Raw genomic sequence first — 13,387 nt, 5'->3', positions numbered from 1 at the left:
ATGAAATGATGCAAACCTCTAAAGTATGCAAACTTGATTCTTATCAAAGTAAAAATACAGTATTTAAAAACCCAGTTGCTAAAAGCAAATGGGAAAGGATGTTCAATGATTTTGATTTAGACTGGCCAGAAATCTATTTAAACCCTAACAGATGTCTGAAATCTACTAGAATCAGATATTTCCAATATAGGATTGTACATAGATTACTGCCCTTAAATGATTTTCTTTTTAAAACTAAAATAATAAATTCAAATGTTTGCACCCTTTGTCATTTAGAGCCTGAGACAATTACACATTTTTTTTGGAATTGTAAAATTACAGAAAACTTCTGGAAAAAAAGTAAATTAAATTTTACTAAGAAACAAAAAAACCTTAACTCTAAAGATTGTTTGTCTTGGTGACTGCGTTTGTCTCAGTACTAGCTATATTATTTTGCAAGCTAAATATTATTTATACACCTGTCGCTGCAGAAAGGAAGTGCCAACACTAAAGAGTTTAAAACGAAGGCTTCGACTTGAAAAAGCAATCGAAAAGCACTTCATAACTGGACTGACAAATGGAGTAACATTATGTGTGATTATTAAGTAATAATTTTTTTTTTTAAATAAGTAAAAGAAAAAAAATATATATATATATATATATATACATAAATATATAAATGTTAAATTAGAAAAGAAGATGAAAAAAAATAGGGGAATATAATAAATACTATTCAAAAAAAAAGGGGGGGGGGGAAATATTTTGAAGTATTCAATTGATATGGACCGTGGAAAGAAGAAATTGTGTTTACAGCTGAGGTTTAGGATCAAACAGTAACATAAAATGGGTGTAGTCCCTTCCCATATATACTGTAAATTTAATTTATTCCTATTATCAAACATGCTTTTAAGAAACAAATTGAAACAATTAAGAATAGTAAAAAGAATAAAGGGGAAAAAATATACACTAAAGGGGAAAAATAAAGAAAGGAATGAAAAAAACATATTTATTTTTTTTTCTTGGAAATATTGAGTCTATTGATATAAACAATGGAAAGAAAAAATAGGATTCACTGTTGTTGAACTTCATAAACAAGCAGTAAATAATGGTAAAAGAAACAATATAGTAAAAAAATTAAAAATATAAAATTCAAAAAAGAAAATTAAAAAGGGAAAAAAAGGAAAGAGGAAAGAGGGAAGGAGAAAAAAACATTTATACCCTGAATTAGAGAGTTCTATTGCGATTGAAGCAAAGCAAAATAGAGTTCACTGCTGCGGTAATTAACAAACAGTAAGTAACAGTAAAAAAAACAGTATAGTAGAATATTTAAAAATATAAAATGAAAAGAAAAAAAAAAGCAAAATTGGGTATACTACTGTGGTTAACTATCAAAAAGTAATAGTAAAAGAAAACAATATAGTAGAATATTCAAAAATATAAAATGAAAATTGATCTTGAAATATAGAGTTCTAATAAGATTGAAGGTATAGGCCCCTAGGCCCATTATTTAGCCTCTTTTGCTCTGCCTTTGATAGATGTACCTATTTACCACTGGTACTACTATAGAAGGGGGTACTATAGCTGGTGTTGTAGTAATTTGATAACAAACATACAAGAAGCTCACAGTTAGTTACAGACGTAGCCTACATCCCATAAATCGGTAAGATGTTATAGGCCTGCCGTAGGTAGATAAAGAACAGTACAGTAAAGGTAATAGAATACTCGAGCGTCACGACATTGCGAAGTGCCTGCTCTTGTTCGTATATCAAACTCGAGCCGAATCAATTCGAGACGGCCCGAGTGGAGTTTCATGCAAATGTTTCGTACGGGAAAAAAATCGCGTACGGGCGTGAAGCTGTCACAATAAAGGAAAACAAACACGACACTTTAAGCTGTCTCTCTTTATTCAGTCTATTTACAGTTACCGTTCTAGACTATTTGAAGATTTAATGCGATATTATCTTGCACTTTTAATTTTAAGTGTGCTTTCCTTGTTCGGTCAGCTGGTAGATTAGCATCTGTAATCACAGCGTGGTTCCACTGCAACAAACCATGCTCTCTTGTTGATAAGCTTTTCCATATGAGTAGCTGTCATTAACTCTTGTGCTATAGAGGGCGCTCTAATGTTAACAAAGATGGCTGCGCCCACGGTAATAATTAGTGAAGTATAAGTTGACCATGCTTGTTGTATTCGATAATTAATCTTGTTTACGACGATGATATTTACTGTTTCGTCATTTGTATAATATGAATATTAAGTAGATAAGTAAGATAATCACTGATTGTATGTAACTGTAATGTAGTCATGTGAATATAATGTTTAGTACTAATAAGATGATGTAAGTGATCCATAATTTCGTCATTACAGGCATTATATTGTAATGTGTTCATTTATTAGGTTATTTGCAGTGACAATATGTGCTTTATAATGAGGTTCTATTGACACGTTACCAACGAGGACAGAGCATTACAGGTATCGTTGTGAATTGAAGATAAATATATTTTTATAAGTGGTTTAAGTAAAAGCTAAACACTGTATTAAAGATTACAGTAATTTTGCAATGTTTATGTTGATTTAATTTGTAAGAAATAATGAAAATATTTTATGATAAAGAGTTAACATATGAGGATTAGATGATATAGTTCTGACGGTTGGACCAGTTTTAACATTAACACGTTTATCGGAAGATGCGTATTATGAGTTGTAACCAGGAATTGGGTTAAGGAGATAGTAACATTTGCATTATAAAGATGTTATTGATGTTAAATGATCGATTAATGATAAGATAGATGAGATCAATGTTATTGAGATTCCAATTTAATTAATTTACTTATACTTATTTTATATTTCTCTGTTATTTCAGGGGTTTTTGTTTCGTTTTAAAATTATTTTAAATTTCTGTTCAATAAACGCCTAAAACGCGTACATTGTCCAAGTTTCATTCTTTGACGTCCTCGACCCACGACAATAACGTAGTATTGTTTGTTGGGAAGGTCGTTACTACTCGCGTAGTAGCTCACCTGTCCTTAAGTTAAAACAGGAAGTCTCGGATGTCTTTGAATAAAGTTAAAAACAATTGACGCCTAGATATAGGCCTGCTTGTAGATAGCATGTTCATTATGATATAAGATATTTGGATTATTAGAGTGCTCAAAATTTAATAAAGTATTCTAAACAGCAACGGAATATTAGAAATTTTTGGAGTTTTTTTCCACGCTTTGCATGAATTGGTTGAGTAGACGCTCGTACGGTTCCTACTGATTGCGGTTTGCATGCTCTAATTAAATTGTGTCTCAAATGTACGAAAGCAAGACTGGTAAAATGCGTCTACCTCGCGAAGTTGCAAATCCTAGCAGCTAAATTTGGTACCATCATAAAGCTAAGGCTATACTGAAGATGGTGATGTAAAAATTAAAGCATGAATCCACATAAATCTAAACATTCTCTCCTACTTTTCTAAAAATAGATTTTTAAATATTTTTTTTCTGTTGTTTAAACAACGATTTATAATTGATGCAAACTTCAAATTTAAACCAAAACATATATTTGTATACCAGAAACGTGTACATTTTGAAGTAATTCCAAATTTTCTGTAAGAAAAAAAAACGTGTTTTGATATAATTCAATTATAGCATTTGAAATATTTATAGAGAAATTTCCGACATTTGTTGAAAAATACCACCCTTAAAATTCATTTAAATGTAAAATATTTTCAGGATAGATTCACCAGGGTATACCCTTCTTCAATCATGTGAAAAAAGGTGTAAAAGCCATAGTCACCAAAATGGACTTTTGGCACACTTTGACTTCGCCCTGGCCCACTGTGCATCGTAAGACCACACTAAATTTGAAAGTCCTTACATTAACAGGGCCTAGCGGGAGCTCCGACCCAAAACGTCCGTCTTCGTTGAATTCGAATTCATGACTGACGGCCCACACCTAAATATCTCTTACCGAATAACTTATCTAAATGGGTCTAAATGAAACTTTCTATATTAGTTTGTAACGGTCTAGTAAACAAATGATTACATTTTTGTGACAATCACCTCTCATTATAGCAATAAGGAAATGACTTTGTTCTGCTTTACAAACAGACATAATAAGTGTAGTTATCATCGTTATTATTATTATGATCATTATCATTATTGTCGTTATTATCATCGTCGTTGTCATCGCCGCCGTGTTGGTGGTGGTGGTGGTCGTCGTCGTCAATATTAGCAGTTAGTGTTATTATACAATAATAATAATAATAATACAAACTAGACTTACTATGTCTGTAAAACAAAGCATAAGGCTTCTCCTCATTGCCATATTGAGAACTGATGTTGGAATTAAAAGTTAAAAATCATTTAAAAAAATTATAATCTAAGAGTGCATAAATCCTCCCACATCATAATTCTCCCCTGTATACAATTCAAAATAATCTTTTCGTATTGAAAGCAAATGTATTTGAAATTGTTAGGTCTACTACCCCACTTTAAGAGTCCCCACATTCACACCCTTCACCGGAGTGTCACCAAACAGTTATGCTTTTCTTAGACCATGACAAACCCTTCAACAAATGTTAATTTTGAACCATTTGATCAGTTTTTGAAATATCTATATAGGTTTTGAACATCCCTTTTTTATTGGTGTACTAAAACTGTAGGCAAGAGGCTACTAACATATACACATACAGAGAAAATCTAATTAAAATATCGTTGACGGTAGGTAATTGTATAGTAAAACATAAAAAAGCAAGACTAAAATCATATTTAAAAAAAACATATGAATTTAAAAAAAACATAGAAACTAACTCGACGTCAGTGAAACTCGAACTGTAGCTGTATTCGTAATAGGAGAGTGATATAGACTAATAAGTAGTGCGTGAGCCGACCCTGCGTTTAACCTAGCTGCATCTGGCTAGAAACGTTTTAGAAAACGCAAATTGCGTTTATAGAAAAGTTTAACTACCCGTTAATTGGTCCTCATTCATTCAAAACCGTACTTCTAAAGACCCTGATCAACATTTTATAATTTCGTTCTTGTAACCTGCTTAAATTTTCCAGAAAGTTTCATAAAGATCAGTTGATAACAAGTTTTAGGAATATCTGGTCTGAGAGTTTCCATTTGAAAGGTGTTTAACAGTGTTTAACTGTTCCCTGCTCATATTCACAGCCTATTCTGGATCATCACCAAAGTAAGATGCAGATTTTTTAGAATGTTTATGTCATGCTAGGCCGAGCGGACCGACTGTGGGCCAGAGTAGGGGCGTGTCAAATTCTGACAGGCAGACTAGAAGCGGTCCGGCCGGCATGCAAACTCGCCTGTTTAATGGGCTTGCCACGCGAGGTCTACGATGCTAGGCCTCGTTTGGTTAGGCCACGTGGGCCGGAGTAGGAGGTATGTCATATTAGGTCTAATAATAAATGTGAAAATAATGAAAAATTTTACATGCCTTTCCTACGAATGTATTGCCCATTGAAATCAGAATGCGAATTTTTGAATTTTTAAAATATTTGTAATTATATTGGTGAAAAGGCTACAATGTACTGCACATAAAATGCAATTATTTTTGTACTACATAGTTAAGGCCTAACAGGGCGAGAGTTTGTAATCTTAGATTATCTTGTTATTATTGATATTGTTGGTACAGTGTATTGTTATTTGAATAGTATGGTAGGGTATTCGAACTCAGATCAAATACCTTACCATTAAATGCCAGAATTTTAACCTGGAATGAAAATGATAGTATGAATAGTATGTTAAGTAATGTGTATGCGGATGAAGACATCCATAAGTTTCTATGCATTGAAGAAAATATTAAACAAAAGCTATATATAATTTGATGATCATTCAAAGTCCTAACATCACAGACCAGATAATATAACTAAACTATACATTTTGAGCTGTTGAAATCTATTTCTTAGCAGAAGAATTGAAAATTTTTTTGATAGATTTCATAGAGGGCATAAAAAAGGAAATGTCGCGACGAAATAATTAACTCCATACCTTACTTTTTGTACCGCTTATTTAATGCACACTGCTCATTAATTTCTGTTTCTTTTCTGCACCGCTGTTCTTCTAATCTGTTTAAAATGTATATCTGAATATTTTTAGTTAAGTTTTTTAATTTAATGTTTTGTTTTATTTTTCCTTGGATGCACATTCCTTTTAAAAGGATGCTACTAATACAGAAGTTTGTCTCTGAATGAATGAATGAATGAATGAATGAATGACTGAATGAATGAATGAATGAACGAATGAACGAATGAACGAATGAATGAACGAATGGACAGACGGATAGATCCCATGGACCTAATTCAATTCCTGTTAGTGTTGCAGGATTTTCTCCTCACGACCAAAATAACTCCACTCCCTAAACCTCATAACTGAGATTTAGTTTGTGTAAAGTATCGTGTGTGTATGTTTGTCTTGCAAAAATAATCGTCATCTACCTGTAGAACAGTTATGTTATTCTGTATTGACAATCCTCGGTGCATGTATTGTATGCCTAAAATAAATAAAACATTGTTGTTGTTGCTATCGCTATGCTACTTTTACTGCTGCTAATGTTGTTGTAGTGCCCGATAACAATAATATGGTATTACAAAGTATTATGTATTCAGGAGCGATATTCCATATAGTATACTTACTATTTTATTTCACAGGCTACATGCACCATTACATATCAGGCCAAGTATCAGACAGGATGGTATGCTGTGGCACTGATGATTGAGGATTTTGGAAGTCCATTGTCTACTTTACCGTTGAGTCAAATACCTCTTCAATTTTTAGTAGATGTTTACAGTAATATTATGCCTTGTAGTAGTGCACCATACTTCGTTGATCCAACACCGAAAGACGGAGCATGTATCGCAGTTCCAGAAAACGAGACTTATCTTCAAGCAATTGTTGCGGACAGTGGAATGGATGGATCTGGGTTAGTAATTTTTTTAATCATAGTCATAATGGATTTTATGTAGAGAGGTAAAAATGAGATCTATAACTCTGAACATATAAAAAGTACAACATAATCGTTATTTCGTTATTAAATTTGTACGATTGATAGATTTACCTAAAGTACGGTAACAAAAGACAAAAACACCATAATATGGTTCTATTTACTGAAACATCAGGTGATACACGCACAAACTCCTATTTACAACTAAAATTTTCTGGTGTTACAAATTACATATACTAGGCCTACATTTGTTTAGATTCTAAAATATTAACAAATTTAAGGATTCATTATGGCCTTAAGAGTGCAATAAATTATTCTAAAGCATAATGTAATGTTTGAAGATATAAACATATAACTTATGTAATTATGTTATTACCAGTTATTTTTATTCTATATTTTACACATAGGATATCTGAAATTGTCACCGTCTCACCGTTTGGATTTTCAAAATCAGAAGTTGGCCAAGTGCAAAGTGATAATCGATTGTTTTACGTAAATCTAACATGGACACCTACTAAGCAACAAGAAGGAGAGAATATACTTTGCTTTACTGCTGAAAACACAGAAGGGTAAGAGAAAGTTTACAAATCAATATTAACTATGTAAAAACAATATTTAAAACAGTGGATATTTTTCCGGAACGCCTATTTTTACGCAGTATTTTCGTGATGATTATTAAGGATGCACTCAAACACAAACTATACAAAAAATACAAATTCAAATTATAGCCGGTAAAATATGCACTTTGTTTATCCAAATGCGAAACACCCAACATATAAAACTGGTGCCACTTACATGCTTTGAAATCGGAGATAGTAGCGAGGTAAATAAATAGTATATGCAGAAACACTAACCCGATAGCTTTTTTTTTTTTTTTTTGCGTCAGGAGAAATAATACGAATTGATGTTTGCCTTAGCTGACGCGTTATATTACTGAATACTCAGTACGTTCCCGGCCCAAATGCTTGCGAAAAAAAGTGATTCGGGTTGGAATCGAAATCACGACCTCCAGATAACTAGCCTGGTGTCTCCCGAATCACTTGCCAGATTTTTTAGCAAGCATTTGGAAACGTACTGAGTATTCAGTACTACATGTTAGGTAGGGAAAACATCGATTCGTATTCAGAAACACTAATTTTTTCAACTTTACAAGGTCATAAACGTTTATTTGAATAAGACTATACGCCTAGTCGTACAATATAGGAAACTGCTGCATGAATTGGTCACTATATTCATTTTGGAATGCGAACACATTGACTGATTGGACAACTAACAAAAATAATTCTAAAATTCCTCTTGTACCCTCTTAGCAGATTATGTTTGAAGAAATGTATTGCATTTCGATTTATCGTAACGGTTATGTATTATTAAAAAGCTCTTTTCAAATGTACTGTATTAACAAACCAGATTTTTGTGAAGGCCATGATGTTATTATTCGTTTAAAACAACAAAAACTGTAGAATGCGTAAAACCAATTCACACATTCTGGGGGTGTCACCGGGTTTAATACGTCACACAAACGACTCAGACGAACAAAGTTCTGGTTCTAATTCATTTATTGTTTTCTGTCTCGTGGTTTTAACTTCACTACTTTTCATCTACCTGTACGTCTAGTGACTAAAGGAATAATGAATACCATTTGTAAAAAACATTACATAAACAATTAATAAACTTGTAAATGATCATATAAAACATCGGTATCATTAATAACAACGAATCTCCAAATTAACTATAGTATATTGAATATCAAATTATAGTTCATTATTCAGATATGCATATCCTGTAAAACAATGTATGGTTTATGACCTCAGATATTAAAACTGCAGGTAATTAATACACATTTAAATAATTATAACACTTATCATGGTATAACAAATAATCATTAAATCGAATATGATTAATAAGATGCTTACGTGACTGTGGCCGCTCTAGACCGGATAACTCGACTACTCAAGTCTACAATGAAAGCTTGTGCCTTTCCTACTATAAATCATACCTGTAGGATAAATATCTCACCGTAAAGATTATTCGAAAAGCAAGAGCAAGCTGATATAAACCAGCACAAACTTATAAACATAGCAATGAATATTAATAAAATATAAGATAAAACATAACCAAAATAATATAGATCTCAACAACAAGTTGAAGATCGTCACACTACGCCAAACTCATGGGCGCCGCCATATTGTTTACATGTGGTACACATAATGCTCGTTAAGGCCAACTCAGACAGCGTCGTACGACGCAGCCCGACCCGATTTATCGTCGGGGACAGTCTTAAGCCGTCGTGAGAAATATTAAACACGTTTAATATTCTACTACGCGACTGCCCCCGACGCACACCATCGCGTCTGCGTTCAACTCACACAGACTCGACGCGACAACAAATCGCGTCGGGCTGCGTCGGCCGACGCTGTCTGAGTTGGCCTTTACACGATGCACCGTATTATGTAACATTAGATAAACTTATGATTAAATTGAACAAAGGAGCATCACTTTACCTACACGGTAATACTGTACTAATAATATAGTTTCAAGACTTTAAATCTGTAAGTAATACGATGTCATCCACTGCTACGTTCTCCCTTGGTGTTTTCCACTTATGTCGCTTCTGTAGCAAAGGAAGGTATTCTTTTTTCCAGCGTGACCAAAACAAGGATGCTAGATACTGCACCTGCAGCCATCTTCTTTTTCCATATGTCTCTACATTGCCTACAGGGGCGCTTGAACCCTGTCTTATTAGAAGCAAGTGATTTGGGGTTAAAGGTTTATCATCATTTGGGTTAGATGAAATATCTGTTAAGGGTCTGGAGTTAAGAATGTCTTCGGCCTCAACTAACACGGTGTGCAACACTTTTGATTGACTGTTGCCTTAAAATACTAAACAAGATTCTCCTAACCGATCGAATAAGTCGCTCCTCCAAAATGGCTAGCAGAAGGGGGATTAAAGATCCATTCACATCCACGTGTATGTAAAGTTTCTTCCATAAGGCTTTGATTCATTTTGGCCAATGCTTCTCTCAGCTCCCGTTCACCCGCTACAAAGTTTGTACCATTATCGCTAAAGATCTTTTCGGGATCTCCTCTTCTGGCAACAAACCTACGATAAGCATTGATGAAAGAGTCTGTATCGACTGTGTCGGCTACTTCAAAGTGTACCGCTCTTGTTAGCAGACAAGTAAATATACACCCATAACGTTTAACCTTAGAACGACCCTGTTTAACTTCAATCGGACCAAAGTAGTCTAATCCAGTAAAGGTAAATGGCGGTTTGTCTGCTGTTACTCGCTCTTCCGGCAATGAGGCCATCAACTGTTGCACTAGTCTTGCATGGTGTTTCCTGCAAGTAACACAATCCTTTAGAAGTCCTTTGACTGCAGACTTACCTATTATTATACAATATCTCTCACGGAGAGTGTTTAAAGTTGCAGACCATCCTTTGTGCCCTGCGCCTTCATGATAGTGTTCTATAAGCAGCCTAGCTACATTTAATCGGTGAGGGAGAATTACTGGATGTTTGGCTTCAAAGTTTATTTGAGAGTTATCTAACCTACCTTCCACTCTAAGGAGATTCCCTAGAAGAATGGGTCTTAAAGTTTTGAGTCTAGAATCTTGTTGCCAATTCGGAAATGATCGTCTCTGTTTCCATGACAAAATCATGTTTTCACTTTCCTTGATTTCCGAGACGAGCAAATTGCTTGTTACTGTAGGTCGCTTTTGTACCCTATCCTTAATGGAATTTCTAAATCTTAAAATCCAGCCTAGAATTCTAACTAATCTTGCCCATCGAGAACACTTACCTACCAGGTTTGCTATCAGGTCTTCTTCGAGATTTACCTGATTAGTAGTTATTTGATAAATAACTAAGGACCTTTTGGCTTCTGGATCTGTAGACATATCTACATCGTCAAACTTAGATGCGGGCCAGTGGGAAGGATTTTTGATTAGGATCTCTGGACCATTTAGCCACTTACTCATAAAGTATGTTCCACGTGATCCTTCGTCAGCTGGGTTGTCTTTACTACCTACGTGCCTCCATTGTTCAGGTTTAGACACGCTGCGGATCCTGGCTATCCTGTTGGCAACAAACGTTTTAAATCGCCTATCTTCGTTCCTTATGTAGTTAATAACTATCATCGAGTCGCTCCAAAAGGTCGACTCACCTAAGGCGTAACTCAATTCTCTCCTGACTGTGCTGTCGAGGGTTGCCGCTAGTTAAGGGAGTCACCCTGGCCTTCCCAACAACATACTCACACGATATATCGCCATTAGATGACTGTGTTCTAAGGTACGCTACAGCCGCGTATCCCTTTTCGGACGCATCACAGAAGATGTGGAGCTGACTATCCACCGCACTGTCCAGTTTCAACCATCGTTTTACTCTAACCTCAGAAAGGCATGACACATGATTGAGCCATTCTTGCCATCTTCTAGCCTTATCGTCCGTCAGTGGTTCGTCCCAGTTTCCCCTCTTTTACAGACTTCTTGCAAAAGAGATCTGGCCACTAATACTAAAGGAGCCGCAAAGCCTAGCGGGTCGTAAATCGAACTTGTCACTGAGAGCAATCCTCTCCTGTTAGTTGGCTTTTCCCTGAGCGACGTCTGGAATGTAAATTGGTCTTCTTCAGCATTCCAGCACACACCTAGAGTCCGTTCTGTTGGCAATTCATCTAAAGAAATTAGTACAGAAGGAGCTCGTTCAGACTTTCTATGCTATCTAATACCGACCTGTCATTGCTTAACCACTTGGTTAAGCGAAATCCACCCTTGTCGAGAATCTCAACAAGTCTCTTAACTGTAGGATAAATATCCCACCGTAAAGATTATTCGAAATTCAACATACTGTAAAAACAAGAGCAAGTTGATATAAACCAGCACAAACTTATAAACATAGCAATGAACATTAATAAAATATAAGATAAAACATAACAAAAATAATATAGATCTCAACAACAAGTTGAAGATCGTCACACTACGCCAAACTCATGGGCGCCGCCATATTGTTTACATGTCGCCGCCATATTGTTTACATGTTCGATGACAACGAACAAGTCATCGACCGTGACTAGGCTTATCAGAAACACGTGGTACACATAATGCTCGTTACATGATGCACCGTATTATGTAACATTAGATAAACTTATGATTAAATTGAACAAAGGAGCATCACTTTACCTACACGGTAATACTGTACTAATAATACAGTTTCAAGACTTTAAATTAAACACGTTTATGTATAAATCACAAGTTGTTTTCAGTTAATATTTCGTGAGTTAAATCACTCATTTGGTAGGCCTATATGGTATTCCGAATTACACAAAGATGATGCAGTTTACATTAACAAATCATCATACATTAAAATCATAGTTTTATATATTCTTTCTTAACAACTTAATCTGAAATAACATTGGTTTAAACTAATTAACGATAAAGAACGTTTTAAAATACAAATAAGAACTCACCAATGATCAACAAAGGTACAATCTTAGTGACTCTACTGAGAGCACTATAATACGAGACGTCCTTCGCCTCCAACATACCAGCACAGACTCTGGCGTTTCTTAAACCTTATCACCCTTAACCCACCTCAAATGTGCCCAAGATAAAAATGCGCTAAGTGCCTAATAACAACAGGGCGCGAAAGACCCTGTATCCGACCGCGGTTAAAGATAGTTTAGTTGACAGAACATAGCGGGCGGGCAAAAAAGAAAGAATAGCGATAAAGCGCAAACAAAAACCCCATACCCTAATGTACTGACCCCAAAAAGGCTTTATAAAAGCCAAAGTTGTGTACTGCAGGCCTAGTTGTGTCAGGTTGGCTTTGGCCCTAAGACAGATTCAGGTTGTTTTGGCCAGGCCTGAATCATTTTGTCCACAGTTGTTTTGGGCGTTTTAGGCTTCTGTATCATGTTTTTAGTTTCAAATTTATTTGGGTTCGATTATCGTATTATATTTTTTTCTTGCTGAGTTCGAAGCATGAATAAAATGTACTATTCCTTTTCTCATGGGCGCAGATCATGGGGGAGGACGGGGACATGTCGTCCCCCCCCCCACCATCTTTATGGTGTGTGCCCCCCCACCCACACACACTTTTTGGCGGCAATGTGATTTTTAAGCCAAAGAGATGCCTGAAAATCGTTGAAATGAACTGCATAAATGACCCAGGTTCTAACGAAAGAGCCCTGTACAGCCATTCAGTTCAGAGTAGGCCTACATCTTATTTCATAGCAACATACCGGTGGTATCTCTGCCCAACATCTGAATTACCTATTACGTTATAAGAACGCTATAATAATGTTACAGTTTGGTTATAAAAACGTTATTTTGTAGAACCATATGTAGGTACCTAAAACCGAAAGGTCCACTGATTAATCTCAGATAAGAAAGTATAATACATACTCCAAGTATTGAAATACACGCCATCGTGTTGGGATTCAATATTTCGACATTAATTATGTCATCAT

The 13,387-nt window shown here is 35.2% G+C and overlaps 1 protein-coding gene across 1 annotated transcript in view; it reads left to right on the top strand.

Annotated features, from left to right (window-relative positions):
• LOC117106096 (integrin beta-like protein C) overlaps positions 1 to 13,387 on the top strand; it is a 73,603-nt gene that overhangs the window by 41,164 nt on the left and 19,052 nt on the right. Inside the window, exons 5-6 of the mRNA XM_033247433.1 lie at positions 6,631 to 6,902; positions 7,331 to 7,492. Of these exons, the coding sequence (XP_033103324.1) occupies positions 6,631 to 6,902; positions 7,331 to 7,492 (434 nt within the window). The remainder of the gene's footprint in view (positions 1 to 6,630; positions 6,903 to 7,330; positions 7,493 to 13,387) is intronic.

Source organism: Anneissia japonica, unplaced genomic scaffold, assembly GCF_011630105.1.
Source record: "Anneissia japonica isolate Jap-2015-1 unplaced genomic scaffold, ASM1163010v1 scaffold287879_len466271_cov187, whole genome shotgun sequence".
NCBI classification, from domain to species: Eukaryota; Metazoa; Echinodermata; class Crinoidea; order Comatulida; family Comatulidae; genus Anneissia; species Anneissia japonica.
Note: the sequence above shows the minus strand (reverse complement) of the source record. Positions and strands in the feature narration are given on the sequence as shown.